Below are 12,250 nucleotides of genomic sequence, written 5' to 3'. Positions count from 1 at the left end.
GGCGCTAGAATAGTCTGTTCTGGCTATTGTCAACGATGTCTATTTCTTTTTTTTTTTTCCCTGAGAGAAGTTGTGGCAAACACAAGGCCAGTCAGTTAGTATTTGTTCCACTCTCTCTCTCTCCCTCTCTAACCTTCATGGGGAGAGTCCTGATTTCCCAGTGCTCTTGCTTCCCTGTCAGGGCTCATCATTTCCTTTTCAAGTGACATTCTACAGCTGAAGTGAAAGTGCGATGTGAAGTTTGTCTCTGTTCCCTCTCACTTCTTTTCAACATAGGGTGACTGCTCTGGACCTGACGTTTGCTCTCTCGGTGCTTCTTGGTTCATCTTGGTCTTCCATCCACCAATTCACTCTCCAAGTGGTAGGAACGGCCAGAGCTGTACTGATTTGAAGCCAGGAGCCAGGAGCTTCTTCCAGGTCTCCCATGTGGGTGCAGGGGCCCAAGGACTTGGCCATCTTCGACTGCTTTCCCAGGCCATAGCAGAGAGCTGGATCAGAAGTGGAGCAGCTGGGACTTGAACTGGTGTCCATAGCAGGTAAAGCCACCGCCTGCAGTGGCTTTACCTGCTATGCCACGGTGCTGACCCCCACTTGGGTCATCTTTAAATGCAACTGAGTTCTCTTGTCACCCACAGTGTTGCCAGGAAGAGAAGTGCCCTGGTGACATTAATTGGTGTGATTCCTAACTTTGTGCAATGCAGGTGTAATACATTGAGTCCTACCCAGACTTTGTGTCCTCCACACTTCCCAGTCTATTGCTCTCCAATGAGTGAAAGAATTGCTTTTGGAAGAAGCCTCATCTTACTCAATTCTTGGATTTGTGGGGGAGTTACAGACCCTGAGAGTAGGAAGGAATCATAACAGGTATCTAATCTGTTAGCTTAGAAATAGAGGCAGAGATTCAAAAAGGTCACGGGGCTAATGTCATAAAGCTAATTAATGACTGAGCAGGACATTATGGCCAAATCCTTTGTGTCTAAGACTAGCATTTTTCCCTGTATTTCCACGTGTGTCTGATAGCCTATATAAAGGTGTGGCATTTCTGTGGAGTTCTGCCGTTACCCCTTCTGAGCAATGCCAGCTGTTCATGCAAAGAATAGGACACTTAGCCAGCGATGGACCAGAGCTGTATGTGAGGGGAAGTTGAATGAGCACATTAACATTTTCAGCCCATGGCATATTCTACTTTGCCCTTATGGCTCCATCTGACCTGATGCTTCGGAGGAAGAATGGTTACATTTGCTATTCACCCGACAATGGTGTGTAATTTTCAGCCTGTCTTATTCTTCAGTGCTGTCTTCCCACGCTTCCATCACTTGCCACAGCATATCTGCTTTATAATTACACTGGTACGGATTTACCTACACCGTTTGGAAAAGGTTTGCCTAAAGTACTTATTTACTTGTGCATAATAAATCCTGATTGATACCTTGGTAATCTCTGAGATCAACCCAAGGCTCCCTTGAAAACAGAGTTATACATCCTTCCTTGATCAGCTACGGTGAATTATAGATGACGTGGGATCTCCATACCTGCCTTTTGCTTGGAAGTTGGCTACTTCGATAGGGTCTTTCATAAACTCACAGAAGCTTGTAAACAGTTATCCTGAATACTTATCTAATCCAATTACTGCATCTTCAGAGAAGGACATTGGCTCTCTCAGAGAGCAAAAGTTGTACTCGGAGATAAGACTGGAAACTGGGTCTAAATTCTCTTTTAATTTATTATTTATTTATTTGACAGGTAGAGTTTTAGAGAGAGAGAGAGACAGACAGAAAAGTCTTCTTTCCGTTGGTTCACTACCCAAATGGCCGTCATGGCTGGAACTGCGCTGATCCAAAGCCAGGAGCCAGGTGCTTCCTCCTGGTCTCTGGTGCAGGGGCCCAAGCACTTGGGCCATCCTCCACTGCCTTCCCGGGCCACAGCAGAGAGCTGGACTGGAAGAAGAGCAACCAAGACTAGAACCCAGCGCCCATATGGGATGCCGGCGCTACAGGTGAAGGATTAACTGAGTAAGCCATGGTGCTGGCCTCGTCTAAATTCTGAGGGTCAGATATCTTCTCAGCAAAAACCAGGAGTAGAACAGGATGAATACTGTAGCCCAGAAAGGGATACGTTGGTACTGATTTAAGAGAAATAAAATAAGCAGATTTGAAATTCTAGAAGAGTAAGGATAAGTCAAAAAGTTTATGGAAAATAGAGCTAAAGCATAAGTTTATTTTAGTGTGAACAAGTTTTGAAATCCATGTATTTTTTTCATTGTATAAATTTTTCATGAACTTTTTGAAGATCCTTTGTATGCATGGCTTTCAATTATTTGAGCTAGAGTAAACTTATTACTTAATTTTACTTTCCGTGAGCTTTTTGAAGTACCACTGTACTGACTTTTATATAGAAAAGTAAATTAAACAATAACCTTTGGGGTGGGTGTTAGGTCTAAAGGTTAGGACACAGGTTAGGATGGCTGCATCCCGTGATGCAATGCCTGGGCTCGGTGTTCTAGCTCTGCTCCCAGTTCCAGCTTCCTGCTAATGGACAAACTGGGAGGCAGCAGGTGATGGCATAAGTAAATGGGCCTTGCCACCCATTTGGAAGACCCAGATTGAGTTTTCAACTTTTATCTGTGACTGGGCCTAGTCCTATCTGGAGGGATATTTGGGGAATGATCCAGTGGATGCGTGACCTCTCTCTTTTTCTCCCTCTGCCTCTTAAATTAATTAAATAAATAAAAAGTAAAAAAAGAAAAACTTTGAAAGTTATAACAAAGTGTTACTTAAATCATAATTGCTTGTTTAAATGAAGAAAAATGTTGCTAAGAGACGTGAATCCTAAACTATAGTCTGCTTTCAGCTAATTCTGATGTTTAAATCATAGAGTATTTTGTGTCTCAATTCTTCCACCGTTAAGACAGTGGCATTAATATCTGTTCCTTCCTTCAAAATCATGCATTTATTCAGCAAATGATAACCAGCAGCCAGACCTTGGGTGAGTTGACAAGGGGGATCAAGAGATTAATGCGACATGATTTAAAGATTAGCGTAACTGCTGTGGGGGTGGGGGTGTTTGGTGCAGCAGCTAAGTTTCTGCTTGGAATGCCTGCATTTTGGAGTCCTAGCTACTTTCTGCTTCTGATCCAGCTTTCTGCTTTTACACTCTTGAAGACAGCAAGTGATGGGTCAAGTACTTGAGTCCCTGCCACCCATGTGGGAGACCTGAATTGAATTTCAGGCTCCTAGGTTTGGCCTGGCCTAGCCCTAGCTATTATGGGTATTTGAGGAGTGAATGAGTAGGTGGAAGATTTCTCTCTCTCTCTCTCTCTGCCTTTCAAAGTATGTATGTGTGTTATTCTCAACCCTTGAATCAGAATCTATTCATATGAGTTTAGTGTATACTTTTGAGAACCACTGCTTTAAGTTTATATCACTGGTTGTTAAATAATGCCATGCAATGGTTGGTTGTTTTTAAATTTTGGTGGTCTATCTAAATATTTAGAGAATAGAATAGTGGTTTGGAGGAAAAATGAAACTCAATGTAGGGTAGCAGGGACCCAATTACTTGAGTCATCAGCTGCTGCATCCCAGGGTACAGAAGGTTGGACTAGAAATGGAAAAGCCTAGGCCGGTGCCACGGCTCACTAGATTAATCCTCCACCTGTGGCGCCGGTACCCCGGGTTCTAGTCCCGATTGGGGTGGCAGTTCTGTCCCAGCTGCTCCTCTTCTAGTCCAGCTCTCTGCTGTGGCGCGGGAAGGCAGTGGAGGATGGTCCAAGTCTTTGGGCCCTGCATCCGCATGGGAGAGCCAGGAGGAGGCACCTGGCTCCTGGCTTCGGATCAGCGCAGCCGATCTTCCTTTTCCGTTGGTTCACCCCCCAAATGGCCCCTGTGGCCGGCGCACTGTGGGCGTGCAGTGGTCCATCCTCCACTCCCTTCCCCGGGCCACAGCAGAGAGCTGGACCAGAAGAGGAGCAACCAGGACAGAATCCAATGCCCCAACTGGGACTAGAACCCGGGGTACCGGCGCCGCAGGCGGAGGATTAGCCTCCTGAGCCACGGTGCCAGCCATCAGCTTAAAATTTCTTAGTGGTATATCCTTGAGTAAATTATTCATCCACATACAGCCTAGCCTTACTTTGCTGGTTTGTTCAATGTGGATAATGATAACGTCGTCATATCTTCTTATGGCAGTTGGGGCCATTAGAAAATGACTTGGAGCATAGTAAGTCCTCAGTAAAATGCCCATCATTAATTGTCAATCTGTGGCCTTCCTATACCAACGGGACAGTTAAGGGGAGAAGAAAGAAGTACAACAGAGAAGCTAATAAGTGAGACCTTTGCATTTGACAGTTTCTGGGAGAACAATGCTTAGGAAGCCTCCAGATTCTTCATCAATGGGCTTCTGGCTTAGATGAGAACAATTGCTCGTACTTTTCTCTCTTCTGATGCTGTGCATTTTCAGGGCCTCTATGGGGATCTTCCCTTTCACTTCTTGCTTTCGTGATGATTATTAGCTCAGAACAAAACCTATCGAGAACCAGAGGATGTAAGAGCAGGGTAAGTGTTGGCCCAGCAATCCAGCTCTTACCACTGTTCTCTGTATTTTCATTGGGTCGCTCCCTTAGAAACTTGAGAAACTCTAGCTGACAAGTGTTAGTTCAACCATTTACTAAACTTGTGAGGTTTTTCAAACTCACTTATGAAAAGGAAGGGCTATAATGAAGATTTTAAGGAGGGAAAACTATAGAATATTCAAGCTGATTGGGACTTTACACATACTCATTTTGCAAAGTTCTTGTTAAAGGTCATACTGGACTATCTGATAATGGGGCCACAGGGGCTTTATGTCTATATCATTGCATTTGTCACCTTCCTTGGATCCTTGCTATATGGATTCATCTGTCTTAGAGTTTCTGCTCTTACTAAATTCCTGTTCAGGGGGATAAGTTCTAGCTATTTGAAAAGGAAAGCTCATTTCTCCTTTCAAGCTTTCTCCATCTATTTTTCTTCCTGACTCCATCATCTCAGCACAGCTGGTCTCTCCCTGCCCCGCAGAAATGGCTTGCTTTGTCCCTGGGCTATTACCTTTGTTGTGCCATCATCTTTCAGAACCACTCGGCCTTCAAAATCCTGGGTAAGGGCTACCCCCGCCAAGCCCATGCTAGCTCATGTGACATAATCCAGAATTTCTTCATATGCTTTTCACATTGCTCTCTTTCTCATTTCACAGATATAAATATCTCTTCCTCAGACAGTTCCCACTCCTCAAGGAAAGCATGAGCCTCTAATTCACCTAGAACATCAGTGATAGGCAAATAAATTCATTAAATAAGTAGGCATTTTTATCGAGTGGCTGTCATGTACTAGGCCTTGGGATTATAAAATGATAAACACTTTTTTCCCCAAGGATCCTAGAGTTTACTTGGTGTAGAGGTAAGCAAACCAGTAGAGTAACATGGCGTGTGCATGTGACAGCAATGTGCCAGTGTAGAAGTTTGTAAAAGGGCACAAAACTTGAACTGGAGGACAGGAAAGGAGCAATAGGAAGCAGGACTCAGGATCTACATGATGCATAGTAAACAAGAAATCATTTTTAACCAAGAGGTAGTTTGGCTGAGAGGGAAGAGATGAAACCTAAAGGAAATGGCTAACTCTCCAGTGACACGTAAATGTTGCAAAATGACCTCAGGACAAGTAGAAAAATGCCACAATCAGCATAGGACTTTTTAGAAATATGATTATATACTATTACAGTAGGAATCGCCATCTGCATTACACGGAATTCTGGTAACCTTTATGTAATCCCAAGGTAATTATTAAACTTAACAGTAGAAAAGGATGCAGGATCTCTATATCTAATAATTACAAATAAAATACTCAGAGAAAACAGACTAAAGATTGAATTTATTGTGATTGTGTGTATAAAAATTCTAAATAAAGTAGCGTAGTCAATGTGTTGAATCAGCTTTTGTTATCAACAAAATACCTGAAATAGCCTAACTTTATGCTCACAGTTTTGAAAGTTCAAGGGCATGACACTGGCATTGACTGAACTTTGACAATGGATTTGCTGGCTGAATCCTGAGGTGACACTGGGCATCACATGGCAACAAACGTAAAGCTTACATGTCTGTCTCTGTCAGTGTGTCTGTCCCTTTCCCTTTTCTTGGTTAGCAACGAGCACTCAGTCATGAGGTACAACCCTCATGATCTTGTGGAAACTCAATCACCTTCCAAAGTCCCACCTGTAAACACCATAGTCAGATTGAGTTTCTACTGTCTTAACACCATTAACAGAAGAACTTGGGGATTAAACTCCTGTATAGAAGTGGACAAAAAAATACTCAAACCATTGCAGTTAGATTATTAATATATCAGCACACTACAACCATGACTGAGCAGGATTTATTGTAGGAATGTGAAGTTCCTTAAGTATCCGAAAACTGTCAACTTTATTCATCCTAACACCAGATAAAGGAGGGAAAAAGTGGATTATATCACTGGATGCTAACAGGGGATATAGATACTCTAAATAGTTATGAGTAACTCATTCATTCATTCATACATTCCTGTAAAAGATGTTTATGTAGGAGTTTCTTGGTCAGGCATTGGGAGGGTAAAGTGAAATAGTACTTAGGAGCTCCTAGCTAATGACGGTGGATAGGCAAATGAATAAATACCTTCCCTGGGGACTGTAGAAAAAGTATATGAAGAGCCCAGAGAAGGACTTCAGTTGCTGTTTGTGGGGAAATGTTTTCACAGAGTCACATATTTGATCTGGAGCAACATGAAAACATGAGACCTGGTAGAAAGTCAAGGGAGGGAAATGGAATGGTTGATGGTGGATACAGCATGAACAAGAATCCTGTAAATACATTATAAATTCAAGGATTGGTGTCTCTGAGTCCCTGCAGAAGAATGGCAAGAGGAGGAGATGTGAAAGGTCATATGCAAACTGATAACTGACCAGAAAGGAGCTTGAGGCATCTCCTTGGGTGAACAGGATCCTATCAGTGTAATTTGTGGTATTGGGGATAAGGGAAATGACTAATGGGACAATGATTTGCATATTGATGTTGAAGTTTTCATTTTGTTACACTTTCCCAGAAGTTGCCTGTTTCTTTATCCCTATGGCTTATCTGAAAAGGCCAGCATGCCACAGTGTAGCAGTAACATGGCACTGGTCTGGAAATATACATTTTTGCTTTAAAAACCACTGGATCCTGTGTTAACCCATTTTATGAAGTTTCTATATTGGATTTATGGAAAAGTTTCAAGGACAGTATTAGTTTTAAAAAGTACAATTTTTATAGTGCAAATGTGCATAGTACATTGAAACTTCAAGCCTTTATTTGATCCCACATTAGTGATGTTGAAGGTAAAACAGTAACTTTTGTCCCCATTTAGTAGCAGACCAAGACTCAATGAAGAAGAAATAAAATTGGAATTTCTCAACACTGAGAGATGAGCTTGGTTTTGATATTTTAAGAAGGTATATTCAGCCAGCGCTGCGGCTCAATAGGCTAATCCTCCGCCTTGCGGCAGCGGCACCCCGGGTTCTAGTCCTGGTCGGGGCGCCAGATTCTGTCCCGGTTGCTCCTCTTCCAGTCCAGCTCTCTGCTGTAGCCTGGGAGTGCAGTGGAGGATGGCCCAAGTGCTTGGGCCCTGCACCCCATGGGAGACCAGGAGAAGCACCTGGCTCCTGGTTTCAGATCAGCGTGGTGCGCCGGCCACAGCGCACCGGTCGCAGCGGCCATTGGAGGGTGAACCAACGGTAAAGGAAGACATTTCTCTCTGTCTCTCTCTCTCTCACTGTCCACTCTGCCTGTCAAAAAAAAAAAAAAAAAAAAAAGATATATCCTTGGCCTGCGCAGTGGCTCACTAGGCTAATCCTCTGCCTGCGGCACCGGTACCCTGGGTTCTAGTCCTGGTTGGGCCACTGGATTCTGTCCTGGTCGCTCCTCTTCCAGTCCAGCTCTCTGCTGTGGCCCGGGAGTGCAGTGGAGGATGGCCCAAGTGCTTGGGTCCTGCACCCGCATGGGAAACCAGGAGCAAGGACCTGGCTCCTGGCTTCGGACTGGTGCAATGCGCCGGCCGTGGCAGCCATTTGGGGGGTAAACCAACGGAAGGAAGACCTTTCTCTTTTTCTCTCTCACTAACTCTGCCTGTCAAAACAAACAAACAAAAATATCCTCAGATAAATCAAATGTGAAGCCAGATTTAAGAACCATGAGAGAAACAAATATTCATTGCTTGCTTTTCTATATTGGTTTTGTACTAAGCATTAATGCTGATTTAGTGGTGTGTACAATATGGTCCTTGCCCTTTCAAAGAATCACAATTTACTATGTTCACAATATGCATAAATAAAAGGTATAGGAGAGGAAAAGAGAAGGGCCCTGTGACTAGAGGGAAAAGCCAATATCATCATGTCATCACTGGCGTCAATAACGTGCACTGATTCCCAACCTATAGTCTTCCTCTTGATTGATGTTTTCCTGTTCTATTGAGAACACTACACCTGCAGCTGTTTTCCTCCATGCAAGATGGCCTTATAAGTTCCAGTGACATTCTAGGATAATAGAAGCATTCCTTCCCCCCTTTGCCTTCACACCATATAACATATATTAAGTACTTTAATGTGTTCTCATTGAGTACCATAAAAACTCTGTAAGGAGGACAGGATTTTTTTTTTTTTTTTTGACAGGCAGAGTTAGAGAGACAGACAGTGAGAAAGGTCTTCCTTCCATTGGTTCACCCCCCAAAAGGCCACTGTAGCTGGCTAAATGAAGCCAGGAGCCAGGTGCCGCCTCCTGGTTTCCCATAGGGGTGCAGGGCCCAAGCACTTAGACCATCCTCCACTGCCTTCCCGGGCCACAGAAGAGAGCTGAACTGGAAGAGGAGCAACCGGGACAGAATCCAACGCCCCAACCAGGACTAGAACGTGGGGTGCCGGCGCCGCAGGCGGAGGATTAGCCTAGTGAGCCGTGGCACCGGCATTTATGTTTGTATGTATGTATGTATTTTGAGGACAGGATTTTTTTTAATTTCAGCTTTGAAGGAGTGGAGATATCTGAGATGTGGAAGAGGTTCAAGGTCATGCCACTTATCCACAGTGTGGGTGATGTTACCACCCCAGCGACACTGTCTCACCTCTCTTCCTCAACCCTATCTCTATTGCTATGGCCTTCATTTTTCCATGCATTTCCTGTACTCTTTGTCTTTAAACACATCTGGAGGTAATCATGTAACCCTCTTAATTAATTCAGTTCAATTAATAAATTGCTAGGTGGATTTGGGCCGGGGGGTGGGGGGCAGGTGCAAGTTACCTTCCGGGCCTTTGCGTGCTGGAGAGCTCTTATAATCAGGCTTGGAGAGCCCTCCTCAGAAGCAGTCAGCAAGGCTCATCCTCAGCAGGCAGGCTGTCTGGAGGAGTGATTGGCCTACTCTGGTGAAGGAGTCATTATTTTCCTTTCCTAAGCACTGTATACAGGTTGAACAGAATAGCATGTGGGTTGGGTTGGTTGTCTCCTCCTAGTTAGATTTGCAGGAAGGTCCAATGTAGTATCAGTTATGCACAGCTGATGGGCACTTTGTTGTTTTTGTTGTGCAGGATGGATCTCCACATTATCAGCGTTCAGTCTCCCATTCTTTGGACACTAAGTGCCAGGAATTATTGTAGGCATTGTAGAAACCCATGAGTCCTCCTTCCCCATTTTCAAGTGCCCCTGAGTAAGGACCAGAGCTGCTTCTGCATGCGAGTCCTTTTAAAGTACCCTACCAAGCATCTCTTATGCTCATTTCCAAAATAAAGTCTTAGTGACTCTTTGAATCCTAGAGAATTAATTTAAATTCAGGTGTGCATGCAACGCTGTCTTGGCTTTGACCCTATCCCATGTTTTAGTTCTTTTGCTAACTGCTCTCTCCTACCTGCCCTGTAGCCAAACTAGCCGCAAGTGCTGTGTGTTTTTCTGCCTCTCTGAGATTGTTCAGGCTTCACCTTTGTGCAACATTTAAGTCCAATCTGAAAGTTTTCTCATCAGTGAGGTCTTGTTAGTTCTGCCTTCAGTAAATAAATGGTCTTGTGTTTTTCTGCATCCCAATAGTACCTTTTTAAAAGCTCACTTAGGTATCTTATTCACCTAATTGAGGTATCACCATTTAATTGGTATGGTAATTATTTTAATAGATTTTTTTTCATAACATGAAAGCTTTTTCCTAATATTGTATCACAGAAACTCCTTCAAGTTAGGAAGTATTTCTTATTCATATCTATTCCTCCAAGAGTGCTGGGCACCACGATAGGTAATTATGGAAATAATGTTTTCAAATTTGAAGGAGCGATCTCCTCCTCTCCTTCCTCCTCCCCCTGAGGATTCCTCTTCCCCTTCTTCTTTCTTCCATTTTTCCTGCATCCATCTTTTCAGAGAGCTTTATCACTGAATGAGATGAAATGACAATGAAATGGGGTATGTCACCTTCCTTGCCATGCTTCTTTAAGAATGGTGCTTGTTTCTTTTTATTGTAGATTCTACAACAATGTCTCACCCATCCTGGCTGCCACCCAAAAGCACTGGTGAGCCCCTCGGCCATGTACCTGCACGGATGGAGACCACCCATTCCTTTGGGACCCCCAGCATTTCAGTATCTACACAGCAGCCTCCCAAGAAGTTTGCACCAGTAGTTGCTCCAAAACCCAAGTACAACCCGTACAAGCAGCCTGGTGGTGAGGGTAAGTGCCCAGAGTGGGAAACTTCAATGAAATAGTGATCTGTTAGAAAAAGAGAGTTCATTGATTCACTGTGTGAATTGTTCTCATTGTTTATGGGCTATCAAAGGTTAAGGAGCTTCAGAAGTTATCTGGAGCAATTCCTCTTTAACAAAGAGAATAAGACCTCCCAGGGATTCTATGCCTGTGGTTGCACAGTGGAATTAGAGATCTGGTCTGTTTGTTTGTAGCTTACTTCGTGCCATGTTACTGCATTATCCTCCACCCCTAGCCTGCTCTCTTGCAAGAGTGAGTTCCTCCCTTTTGCCTTTGAATCAGTGCCTTGAGTGGCTCTCAGCAATAGTCCAATGGGAAATTCATATGGAGTAAACCCAATAAGATATCTGAAATATTTTTTTTTCTTTCTCTGGCTGCCTCTGCTGCCTTAAACTGCTGTGGGATAAAGTTGTCTGGAGAACTCTTTGAGACCTGTCTGTGCTGGAACACACAGATACATTTGAGGGAAGCATAGTGCCACAGGTTTTAATAGCCATAAATTCAGTTTATATCAAATGCACTGTGAAGGTCCATGTGAGCCCAGCGTCTCACATGAATGTGTATGCAAACTCACTAAACCCCACGGGCAGTATAAACGGTGCCAGACTCTTGGGTTGAGAGATTCCATATTTTTAACAGTGTCGGCAGCTCATTCACATTTTTGGAGCAGTAATTTACAACCAACAGACAAAAGACTGTTAAATTTCTGGGAGCTGAGAGAGAATAGACACTGAAAGGAGACCGAGCTCCTCTCTCTCTGTTTTCTGCTCCTATCTCATCTTTTAAAAATAGAAATTATGGTCTCTATGATGTTACCGGTTGCTTCTACGATGGCATTATATATGTTTGTTTTAGCAGTATTTCATGAGGCTGTTTCACACTTGCTGACAGCCTTTCTCTTGCTGCAAGAAAATGCTTTACTCTAAGAATTTTAGGATTGATGTCAGAAGCCTCACCAGCGTCTGGCTTGTGTGAAGTGACTGACACTTAAGGTACTGGTGGAGGGCAGGCGTGGTTTGTGCCTTTGAGCTGTGCTGTGAATCTTTGGGCATCCTTTCTCCAGAAAGGGCAACAAGATCATCAGAGAGCTGCCCTGGAAAAACAATAAATGATGCCTTTGGTGCTCTACTAATCTCCATATCAGTGCTTCAGGTTTTATCGCCCTTGAAGGAGACTGCACCTTTGCAATTAATCAAGGACTTAGTATAACTGGTTTTCATTGACTCATCATTCATTAGGGATTGCAGGCTTTGAGAATGGCATCTGGAGGAGAATCCACTTCACAGGGACCAGGGGAGCCACGTGTGTGCTTCTGTTTGTTTTCTCAGCGTTTCTTATTTGCCTCCCACGGGCATTGTTACTTTGTCTCCTGACTTTTGGGGAGAGCTGAAAATGGATGTCTCCTTCCTATGAAGGGAATCAACCTGTGGTTAGTTACAGTACAGGGGGCAAACGTGGGAGGCAGTGTTCATGGGTAGAACAGCTGAGGCGT

At 43.7% G+C, this 12,250-nt stretch overlaps 1 protein-coding gene across 11 annotated transcripts in view; it reads left to right on the top strand.

The window, feature by feature from the left end:
• The window catches only part of LPP (LIM domain containing preferred translocation partner in lipoma), a 742,983-nt gene that overhangs the window by 237,852 nt on the left and 492,881 nt on the right, over window positions 1–12,250 (top strand). For all 11 annotated transcript variants that reach the window (XM_062210203.1, XM_062210206.1, XM_062210207.1 and 8 more), the window contains one exon: window positions 10,522–10,725. In XM_062210203.1, coding sequence (XP_062066187.1) covers window positions 10,533–10,725 — 193 coding nt within the window. In that variant the 5' untranslated portion in view covers window positions 10,522–10,532. The remainder of the gene's footprint in view (window positions 1–10,521; window positions 10,726–12,250) is intronic.

This window comes from Lepus europaeus, chromosome 2 (assembly GCF_033115175.1).
Source record: "Lepus europaeus isolate LE1 chromosome 2, mLepTim1.pri, whole genome shotgun sequence".
Taxonomy (NCBI): Eukaryota; Metazoa; Chordata; class Mammalia; order Lagomorpha; family Leporidae; genus Lepus; species Lepus europaeus.
This window is presented reverse-complemented; position numbering and strand designations above follow the sequence as displayed.